We start from the raw sequence: 11470 nt of genomic DNA on the forward strand, positions 1-11470 counted from the left end.
TGTAGTCCAAGTGCATTAATAAGCTGTCTAGAAATTAATGGTGTGTATGTACCTGATTTTCAAAGGTCCCTTCCACAGCACCACTATTTTCCTGCCGTCAAGCACTTCAGTGGTGCCATTTTCCCAGCTCTATTAAAATTTGAAATAGGTAAATGGCATTGTGTTATAGCACATGTTCAAATTTTAATAGAACCACTACAGTGTGTGTGTGTGTGTGTGTGTGTGAAGGGAACAACCATAAGGGAGCAGTGGCAAGTTGCCATGGCAGCCATGACAACTATGCCTCAAGCCAATGCAAAGCATGTATGGAAGGGGAAAGTCAGGGGAAAAGTGCAGAAGTGCACAGAGAACTTCCATGTACAGAAGCTCAGTTGCTGTCACAGATGCCTCTGTATTTGCAGCAGCAATGAAAGCAACACAGAGCCTGGGGAAGGATCAGCCTCGTTTCCTAAAGAAAGTGTACAAACAGCAAGTAAATATTTGCTGTAAAAAAATTGAAGACATTCGATGATGTTAAACAGATGCAGACAAACCTTACGTTGTTCTGCAATTGGCAGCATTCAGTGGCCTACAAGAAACCCACTATGAGGTGCGAATTACCATTTATACTTAATCTTCACCATGCCTTGAAAGATTTATACCTCAGCGATAAGTTCCAAAAATGTAAGGACCAAGAGAGAATGGCTGAGACCTCCTTCTGTGAAGCACATTTCTTTTCAACTTCAAACATCAAAAGAGAGACTTATGGAATTAAAGAAAAAGTTAGACATATTGATGAATTACAGGGAAAAAATTGATTCAGGTGGGGTAGCCATGTTGGTCTGAAGCAGCAGAACAAAGTTTGAGTCCACTGACACCTTTAAGACCAACAAAGTTATAGTCACAGTATAAGCTTTTGTCTGCAAGCTAATAAAGTGTGCATGCACACAAAAGCTTATAACATGAATAAAACTTTGTTGGTTTTAAAGGTTCCACTGGACTCAATTTTGTTCAGGAACAAATGGACTAAAAGAAGACCGTAGTTTGTTCTGTTTTTTAAAGAAGAGAGTAGGAGAGGGAAATGGAATGAGGATGGAGTAAAGAATGAGGGAATCAGAGTGTGAAAAAGAAGAAGAAATACCTAAAAATTATCAGGATAGCAAAGGCCTGAAGTCCAGCAGCTCCTACATCTGCCTCTGTTATGTGCTACTATTATACAGACCAGCCTAAAAATGTTGCTCCAGAGTCAGTCTGGAGAAAAGCAAACAGCTGTCATCGAGCAAAAAATGCTCCAGGCTTCTTTGAAGTCTACCACTTTGAAAGACACATACAAAATAATTACTGTAACACTTGGATATGCACACGCAACAACCATGGGGGAGGAGTAGACTTACCATGTTTTCCACGAGAAATATCCACATACTGGCAAAGTCTGGGATGTGTAACTGTCTTGAGAATTTGAAAACGCCCCAGGATTTTAATGGAGTTTGGTGTCAGAGGCAAGCCGTTGCTCCCACATACATCATTTGGAAGAGCAGAAGCAAAGAAAGTGAACGCGCCTAACTCGGCATCCTTTAAGGGAAACATCGTGGACTCCCAAGAGGCACTCCCTCAAACAGTATGTCCCTGAAAGAGAAATGGAGAGATGAAGGAATAAATATTTTTTAAAGGTTGCAGACTAGAAATCTGTATACAGGATGCCTCCAGAATAACCAATTTAGGGCTTCCAACTTTACCTGCAAGCCCTATATGTATGTGCCCCTAGGCTAGGATTTGTGTTAATTGAAACATGTAAGCCGCTCAGAGCCCTAAGGGGGTGAGCGGGATACAAACTGAATGAAATAAATAAATAAATAAAATAAATAAACAAGAGTTATACCCTTCTAAAGCCATTTACTTCAATGGGCTTAGAATACTGTAACTCTAATTTGGATAGCATTGTGAGCCGAGGAACGAGGCAATATTGTTATTACACTAGGTGTAATAGAGCCCAAAAAAACTTATGAAAATACATGCAGCAGTTCAGCACATATTCACAAAATATGCACCTAATTCTGCCCGGGACTGGACTTTTAAATGAGCTCTGGAAAGTACAACCACAATCCAGAGAGCCTGAGAAGTCTAGAATAAATGGATGTTAGCAGCGTGCAGGGCAACTCCCTGGAAGAAATCCATCAGAAAACCCCAGCTGTAGGCTCATTTATATAGGCCAATAGATCCACTGCCTGTATCAAAATAAAACAGGGATCAATCCAAGAATGTTAGCCCCTGACCAATTTCAGCCCCAGGACAACTGCAAGCTGCCTGAGACCTTGAAAATGTCCTCTTCTAGACAGGTCCAGAACACAGCCTAATTTAAAATGCTTGTTTCTTTGTCCCAGCACACAACTCCCACCCCGATCAAAATCCAAACAGGCTTTTCCCCAGGCCCAACCAGGAGTGTGAAACATCCCAAGTTGCCTTTTTGCAGATATAAGGCAGCTAGCTTATAAAGTAGCCTATTTTCCTATTCATTTGGATGTGTTGTTTGGAAGTAAGGAGTCATTTTGCATTATAGAAAAGTGAGTCTGAAACAACCTACTATAAATACAGTTTGCATAGTCCTATATGCATACATAATACGGCATGCTAACAGAAATGTTCCCAGCCTCATTCTAAGCTGATTTAAATTCCATAGCCCCAAACACTATCCTATATAAGAGTTGCCTTTCTCTGTCCCAAACTGCTAGGAGTTCCTATGCGATAAAGTACATACACCAAGCTTTCATGCTTAAGGCACAGGTTCCATTTGCAGACTTCTCTAGAAACTGTAGTTTTATTCACTACTCATATGGCAAGCTTTGAACTATTTGGGAGTAGATGTCATGTCTCTCATTTTGAGGGAGACGTGTACAAATTCTCTACTTTCCCTCTGTTTCTTTCTTTTGTGTAATGAAAGTGTCTTGAACACTTGACCAGGCCTCGATTACTGCAGACACAAAAGCTCCTACAAAACATGAGAGGCTAGGCTACTATGATCAACAACTCTTCTCCTCTTTACGGCCGCTTTCTGTGGCAACAGCAGCAACAGAGCTATTCAGCTCTACTGACTGAGCCTGGCAAGAGGGAAACGACAGCTGGCCCAGGCAGGTCTTACCTCCCTTCCTACGGCTAGCTCATAAATGGATCACAAGGATGGCCTTAAACATGGCCAGCTCCGGGATGCAGCCAGATGCTGCCACACTTGGATTGCAGCAGTGACCAAAACCCGATCCCCTACTCCACTCTCCCAGTTGCTCAGCAAAGCCGAATCCTTCCGTACCGACGGCCGCTTCTCGCCCGCTTCCTCTCTAGGCTCCATTTCAATCTCTATGGTCTTAACCCTTCAGTATCTCCAATGTTCCGAAGGATATGGAGGAGCGCTCCAGTTCCAGCTCGGGATTAGAATTAGAGTTGCTATCCCAATCTGTTCTTGCCTTGTTTTAATACGCAGTCCAGTTCCACGCATTCCTCTGTTGTAATGCACTACACTACAGCCAGAAAAAGTACAGATGATAGGGTTGCCAACTCCGGCTTGAGAAATTCCTGGAGATTTTGGGAATAGAATTTGGGGAGGGCAGGGATCTCAGCAGGGTATAACACACTATAGCCTCCAAAACTGTAACTTCCTCCCAAGGAACTGATTGATATAGCCTGCAGAATAGGCACAATTCCAGGAGATCTCCAGGCCCCATTTGTATGTTGACAACCCTAGATAGGAGGCAAGGAACTTCGGGAGGGGGGGGGGACTGCATTACTTGCATGCAACATGAAAAGAGCCATCGAGATTTCTGATGTAACTTTGGGTATAGTTACTGTTACTACACTCACCCAAACTACACCCAGGCAGGAAATGATACGATAAAACTAGGGTTACCATATTTTGAAAAGCAAAAAAGGACATATTTCCCGACTATTTCAAACAAGTGATCACTATGACGAAACTCATTATAAATACTCCTACTATTTAAGCTGTGGTAATTGCTACTAACAAGGAATATTCCGAACCAATCCAACCCCCAAAAAGGACATTTTCATCAGTCTTTTTTTAAGAGCCCCCCAAAAAGAGGACACCGTAATAGAACCGAAAGTGCTTTCTCGAAGAATCCAGCCAGGATCAGGAAGGAGCAACTCTAAATCACAATAATTGCTCTAGCAACTGTACAGTCCCCATTCCATCTCTGCTACCGTATCCAGTCCCTACATCTCTAACCTCTGACTTCAGTTTGTCTGAGGTCACACACACTAAATAATCCACTTTCAGTGCACTTTCCAACTGGATTTTACTATTGTGAACTGGCAAAATCCAGCTGGAAAGTGCATTGAAAGTGGGTTATTTACTGTGTGTGACCACAGCCATAGTCTCTAATTTTCTATTGCATTTTTACACCCTGCCCTTCCACCAAGGACCTCAAGGACAGCATAGTTAGCTTTCTATTTCAATTCTCCATGTTATTTTCACAATGAACCTGTGAAATAGATTAGGCCAAGGGGAAAAAATGACTGGGTCAAGCCCCTCCAATGCGCTTCATGGCAGAACAGGGATGCGAACCCAGAGCTCCCAAATCCACTACACCACATCAGTTCTCATTTCTTGCAGTATAAACCTTTGCACATTTGCTTAGGAATAAGTCCCACTTTATTCAATGAAGATAGTTTCCGAGGGTAGCTGTGTTAGTCTGCAAGATTCAAGAGTCAACGCCCCTTTCACCAGATATCTGACAAAGGGAGCTCTTGACTTTTGAAAGTTTATACCCTGGAAATCTTGATGGTCTTAAAGATGCTACTGGACTCAAATTTTATTCAGTGAATTCAGGTAGGTAGCCGTGTTGGTCTGAAGCAAGGGAACAAAGTTTGAGTCCAGTGACACCTTTAAGACAAGGGTTGCCAACCTCCAGGTGGGGCCTAGAGACCTCCCACTTGTACAACTGATCTCCAGAGTACAGAGATCAGTTTCCCTGCACCATGCGGAGGTCTCGTCCCCCCCCAAAGCCCACTCTCTCCAGGCTTCAACCCCATAATTTCCAGGTATTTGCCAATACAGAGCTGGCAACCCTATTTAAAACCAACCAAGTTTAATTCTGGGTATAAGCTTTTGTGTGCAAGCACACTTCTTTAGATACACTAAAACAAAACTTCCTCAACCATTACATATAGATGGGGGGGTCAGTTGCCAGGAAGAGCTGAGCCTTCCTGGCAACTACCCCCCCACACACACCTATATGTAATGGTTGAGGAAATTTACCATATCTGAAGAAGTGTACATGCACACGAAAGCCTATGCCCAGAATTAAGTTTTGTTGATCTTAAAGGTGCCACTGGACTCAACCTTTGTTTTATTCAATGAAGTGAGCGTCCAAAGGATTGCAGCCCTAGAACCCTAATTTCCTCATTTTGCTCTTCATTGCACTACTTTAATTAATCCATTGCCACTATTTAACTGATTTACCCCAATGAATCTTCACTTTAGCTTTGATCCTCCCTTCCTTCATTTCTTCCTCTTGAATTTACACCACTTTCTTTTAAAATTTAATCTCAATATTTTTATGCACAAGCAAACCCTACATTGGCTGCGGTCACATACACTAAAGAATCCATTTTCAATACACTTTCCAACGGGATTTTGCTAGTTGGAAAGTGGATTGGAAGTGGATTATGTAGTCTGTGTGACTGCAGCCTGAGCTCAACGCAGCTCAGTCCCAGCCAGCATGCCCACAACTGCAACCCGCCCGCGGCTGGCAAAACACATTTCGCTCACTATACAAGCTCCTGCCCTCATCGACACGGACACCTTGACCCAGCCGTCCTGGCCCCGCCCACACTTCCTTTCGTACTCGCCGTTCTGGCTGGCGCCGGACTGCTTGACAGAGCGCGCATGCGCCGCACACGCGTTCGGTATCTCAGATTCAGGCCGCAAGGTGAGCGCATGCGTGCCAGTACTGAAGTGCTTTACCGCGGTGTGAGGAAAGGTGGGTAAGGGGGGGGGGGCGCAGTTAAGGGTTATGGGGCAATTAGTAAGGGGGCGAGAGGGAGGGCATTTCAGCGGGTTATGTTTTATTTTATCGGAACGGTGGCAACCAATGGCGACCGTTGGGGGTGAAAGAGCCGGAGGATCTTTCCCCTGAGGGGCCTCTGGAGAGATGTCCTCGGCAGGCCGGCCAGGCGGATACATTACATGGGGCTTAAATGACGCTTCTAAAGGGAGGGAGGGCGTATAGCGAGCGTAGCCCCTGCAGCAACCGAGAGGGTCTTTGGCCATGCTAGAGAAAGGCGGCAGTTTTCTGGGAAGGGAATGTGGTGAAGCCTTGAATATAACAAACAGTTCACTTTGAAACATTTTTGTTGCTGTTGTTCTGTTGCTCCCCACGTATGTGAGCAAAGACCTGTGCATTGCGGAAGGGGGTTGTCGTGCGGAGAAGCGAATCGGGTCTTATCAATGACGGGTTTCGGGGTTCAATGTGGAGCCTCCATCTTAAGAGGCAGTGTATCTGTGAGGAGCAGCAGCCCGAGGAGGTTTGGTGTCCAAGCTGTGTTTCTGGGCTTCCCAGGAGCATGTGGTTGGAGAAACAAGATGTGGAACTTAGATAACCCTTTGGTCTGATCCAGCGGGGCTGTTGTGTGGTACTGGGGTAGGGGTGATGGAGACACTGAATATGTTTAGTGATTGTTAGTGAACTCTGAGAGGGGGATGCTCATACTGCTGTCTGTCCTCCCATGTCTGTTGTCATTTCTCTTTACCATGTGGGGTAGGCTTGTAGTGGGAGGAATGCTGGGGCTAGGAAGCCCACGTCGCATCTTGTAAAATTTATGGAGACTGATAGTGGTGAAAAAAAGATGCTTCGTACATGCTCAAAGGCCAGACTGAGTCGTACAGCTAATTAGCCTCTGGGATCAAGCACTGGTGATCTTTGGTTCCAGTTTCTGGGACTACCTCAGAGGCACCATCAAGCAATTGTTTCTTGGCATAGCTACAAATAGAACAGCATGGGAGTGGAAAGATCAGATTCTTGAGATACTTGTCAGTGAGATAAGATTGTGAAGGGGATGCGGGATGCAAGCAGAGAGAAGCTACTGGCATTGGGTGGGTTTTGACTACATGCCAGGTGGCAAATGTCTGCTGCGTGAATGGAGAGAGAGGGCAAATAAGTCTGCTGAGTTTCCCAGTCAGTGGGTGTGATCCCTTTGTCGGACTGTTACTCATGATCTTGGCTAACACTGTCTTTCCTTGTGCTATTCAGCATGTGTATTGTCACTGTCATAATCAGGACCTTGTATTTGCTCCTCTCCACTGTTCTGACATAAACTGAAACTCCTTGTGCAATTGTGCATGTGCAAAATGGCTGATTCTGTGGACTATTTAAGGAGTCTGTTCATGCTGTGTCCTGACAGTGCAGTTCTTTTTCAGATTCACACATAAACACACATGAAGCTGCCTTATACTGAATCAGACCTTTGGTCCATCAAAATCAGTCTACTGAGACTGGCAGCAGCTTTCCAAATTCTCAGGCAGAGGTCTTTCACGTCAGCTACTACATTATCCTTTGCTGGAAATGCCAGAGATTGAACCTGGGACCTTCTGCATGCAAAGCAGAAACTGTTCTACAGATCCACACACACACACTTATTCACAAGACTTATTTCTCAGCTGTAGTTGTGTGCTGAACATTGCCCCCTTCTGCTATCAGGTGTTCACAAAGGACATGCTTGACAGGAAGAGGAAGCAGCTTCGGGGTCCTCTCTTCTACTGAATCTTGCAGTGAGGATCTCTGCTCTGGCTGTATCTGGTAAATGTGAGTCTTTTTAATGTATTTTGGAATAACCCTTCTGTCTGAGTCAGGTAAACTTGATTGGAAGCATCACTATGTCCAGGGCAGTGCTCCCAGCCTTGTGTTTATCATATAATCTAATGTGGGCAGTTAGGAAAGAATTGCCAGACAAGAGAAGGTCCTTCACTCCTCTACTACTCACTGACTCTTGCAGGCTGGCTGCTTTTCATTTGTTTGGTCATCAGTTTGTGTTCTCCTGACACTGGAAGAAGCTGCAGAGAAAATTATCTAGCATCTGCAGGGAACAGTTGCTGGCTCTCCCCTACAAACATCCCTTAACCATATTAACCAACATTTGCTTGTACTGTATCTGTTCCCTTTTTTCCCCATCTCCCCCGCGCACCCCCCCAAAAAATGCTCTAGTCAAGTCCTTTTTATTCAGCACATGCCTCTTCACAATAATGTGCCTGGGAATGAAGTAGGGTCAGGTACAGTCTTCCTCTATAGAAAACTCTAACTTAGCCCTTCCACGTCATTAAGAGGTTAACTGTTCCATAACACTTCTGTCTTATGGATGTTACCAAAACTCAGTGACCTCCAATCAGCTGGGTGGACCATTTTGTGGTGGCAGCTGATTCCTAGCTGACAAGTTGAACAGTTGGCAAATAACTTTCCTAGCAGCTGGAATTGAAATAAAACTCCATTCCTATCTTGGGCTTGAATTTTGAGAAGGGAGGTTTTGCTGCTGTCCAGACTCTTGCTGTTTCCCTAGTCAGTTCAAGAAGCAGCTGTTGAGGAATGCCCAGTTGGTTCATTCAAGCAAATTAAATACTGGTTGAAGGCAAGGAACATAAGTAGTTTTTTGGAGTTGGTGTGTGGGAGACTGAATGGAAATTATAAAGTCAGTATCTGAAAAAGAAGCATAGTCCTCACTGCGACTTCCTAAACATCATTTTACTACCTTGACAGCAAATCCCTGAAGCAGGGGCAAAGTGCTGTTCTGATTTCAGGGTCTCCAGGAACTCTTTTGCTTCAGTTCTTTTACCAGTGAAAACTTTGCCAAACTCACTGGCAAGTTACTGACCTGGAACACACAATGAAAATTGTGGTACACAGGAGTAAATACAGAAAGGAAAGAAAGAAACTGTCCCAGACAGAATGCAAAATGCATGGGTATGAAAAGAGAAAACTGAATTTGTCGACGTGTTGTATCTGCTTTTAAGAAGAGAAATAGCAACCGAAAAGAGCTGAAATCTCTTCCTCCATCTCTTTCTCCCCCATCTTATAACCAACTTTTTTCTTTTTAGCTTTCTTCTTTATTAAGACACATAACTTCTGCAGTGGGTCTTCCAGGAGTTTCCCTTGATGTTTGCAGAGCCAGGGCAGAGCCCTTGACTATTACTGTCTGCACAGTAATGAAGAAAAATACTCCTGAGATATACAAAGTCTCTTCACCTCATCACTTCACAATTTAAGCCTGCTCTTAGCACTATAGAATTTGATTTTTCTTATTTTAGAAATCTAGCAATTACCCCACACCTCATTGCCCTCATTGCTTACTATCTCCATCCCCCTACTGTCTCCAGGTCAGCAACTGAAGCAAGGTACATTCCATGGAGAATCTTAGGTCTGAGTCTGATGAAAATGTGAGACTGGCAAGACACAAAAAGCCACCTATGAAGCCTTATGCTAACACACCGTCTCATTTGAACAGCATGCATTCCACCTATGCCAAGCCATTGCATGCACTTAGTATACATACCAGTGCAGTACCTGCCCAGGCTACCAGTTCCTGGCATGCTAACTTGGCATGGGTAGCAGCCCAGTTTAAACTAATGAATGCGTGAATGCAAAGTGCCAAGGTTAATTTCTTTCAGCATATCATGTTTATATAAACCTTAGTCTTTCTGATATACTACCAATAGAGAAGAAACCCTATCTTCACCTTTTCTCCCTGTCTTCATCCTACATTTTCAGGGCTTTTACTTATTCTTCCTGCCTTATGTGCACCGTTCTGTTTCTCTGTTTTGAAATCGTAATGAGCTGTTTGTCTTTTGGGTCAAGAAGGTGAAAAAAGGATTGGTAGCCACGCATTTAGTATGTGGTGACTTTCTAAAATCTCTGCAGAACCTGAATTGTGGTTCATTGTGTCCTTTAATGTTAAGAATTTTCTTACTGAATACTCAATAACAGTGCAAATCAAATTCTTGCTGCTTAGTTGTTTGGAATGCTTTCACGCTGCCCATGTGTTACTCTCTGCGGATCAAATTAGTTTGAGACTTCAGGCAAATCGCTCCTCACAGTGAGCATTCCCTTTTTTAGGGTTGCCGTACCCATCACCTATTGTTAGCTTACTGCTTATTATCTGACCACAATGAAATGTTGCCATATATTCCCCGAAGCCAAGAATGCCACTATGTAAACTTTTAAAAAATCATTGTGTTTTGTTTGTTAGCAACAACTGTCCTTTAAAATTTAATTTGTTATATAAATGCCTGCTTTTTCTTTTAAATAAAATTTATTGTAGGATGATGTTCCCAGATAAAAATCAAAGAACAATTGTTCAGTGAATCATTCACATTTATAGAATCTCTGCCTAGTTTGCTACTTATAATTCTTTACAATTTTTAAAAACTTAATTTCATTGTTTCACAATAACAATTAACACATTTGGTGTTATAATAAGCACAAACATCAGATCCAATAGAAGAGTTGGTGGGGAGGCATACATGGTGCAACCATTATTGGGCAACATTTCATTGGTAAACTGGACAAACTTTGACTGGTCAAATATCTAACCCTTACGCTTTCAACTTCGTTATCTTGCAAATGATAAAGATGAAAGAAGCAACATTTGTTTAAAAACACCATTGTATTTGTCTTATTCTGTAACCAATATCCAAAAAACGTACTGGAGAAAATTGTGGATTTAGCAAGAACCATTTTCTCTTTGTTGCAATTTTTCACATTTTCAGGGAACAGGCTATTGTTTGTTTCCAAAAGTGACTTGTCTCTGCGGTTAAGAGACAGCAGAGTTCTGCATCCCTGTTTTGTCCTATTTTGTCATTGCACAGAGGAGTTTGTGTATTAACAGGAGCTTGGTGTGAGCAGATGTTAGGTCAGTAACTGGTTTAGCTAAAGATTGCCTGATATTGTGAGCTGGATTAGGCTTCATGGATCAGAACACTGGAAAAGCCTGCAAGTGATTTGTGCCATCATACAGTTTGCTAGAGTATTTTCTATCACTTTGCCAAATTATCAATAAATAATTTTTTTAAATGTAATAAGGGTGATTTCTTTGAATGTGAGCCATGACTTATTTGTGTCCTTGTAGTTTTTAATTTTAAGAACCTTCCACTGTAGTGTTTTTACTGTAATAACATGGCTTCCTTAGAGTAATGAAACGGCTGTCCTAAATTGCTAGAGTGCCAGTTGATCTAGTACTGTAGTATTTGAATATGTTGTAGGGGTGGTTTTCTGTTTTACTGACAAAGCTCTTCTCAACCCTGGCAGCCTCTGTACTACTTCACCTATTGAATAGTAATGTCTTTATTCCAACTTTGTCCAGCACAGGTTGTAGATTTTCCTAGAAGCATAAGACAATGATTAGCATGAAAAAATTACTTCAAATCTATATCAACAGTGGGTGTTTCTGCATAATCACCAGATTATGCTGCTTGCACATATACAAGATAAAATGTATACGC

At 42.8% G+C, this 11470-nt stretch overlaps 2 protein-coding genes across 4 annotated transcripts in view; one reads left to right on the top strand and one right to left on the bottom strand.

The window, feature by feature from the left end:
* TBCK (TBC1 domain containing kinase) overlaps positions 1–3191 on the bottom strand; it is a gene marked incomplete at its 3' end in the record, with an annotated part of 80576 nt that extends 77385 nt beyond the window's left edge. The window contains exons 1-2 of the mRNA XM_015417034.1: positions 3116–3191; positions 1374–1605 (exon numbers count right to left, since the gene is read on the bottom strand). Of these exons, the coding sequence (XP_015272520.1) occupies positions 1374–1566 (193 nt within the window). The remainder of the gene's footprint in view (positions 1–1373; positions 1606–3115) is intronic.
* Positions 3192–5880: 2689 nt separating this feature from the next.
* The window catches only part of AIMP1 (aminoacyl tRNA synthetase complex-interacting multifunctional protein 1), a 37283-nt gene continuing 31693 nt past the window's right edge, over positions 5881–11470 (top strand). Inside the window, exons 1-2 of one of the 3 annotated variants that reach the window (XM_015417037.1) lie at positions 5881–5966; positions 7683–7787. In XM_015417037.1, coding sequence (XP_015272523.1) covers positions 7786–7787 — 2 coding nt within the window. In that variant the 5' untranslated portion in view covers positions 5881–5966; positions 7683–7785. The remainder of the gene's footprint in view (positions 5967–7682; positions 7788–11470) is intronic. The other 2 variants (XM_015417038.1, XM_015417039.1) reach the window with 2 other exon arrangements.

Source organism: Gekko japonicus, unplaced genomic scaffold, assembly GCF_001447785.1.
Source record: "Gekko japonicus isolate JY-2015 unplaced genomic scaffold, Gekko_japonicus_V1.1 scaffold628, whole genome shotgun sequence".
Lineage (NCBI taxonomy): Eukaryota > Metazoa > Chordata > Lepidosauria > Squamata > Gekkonidae > Gekko > Gekko japonicus.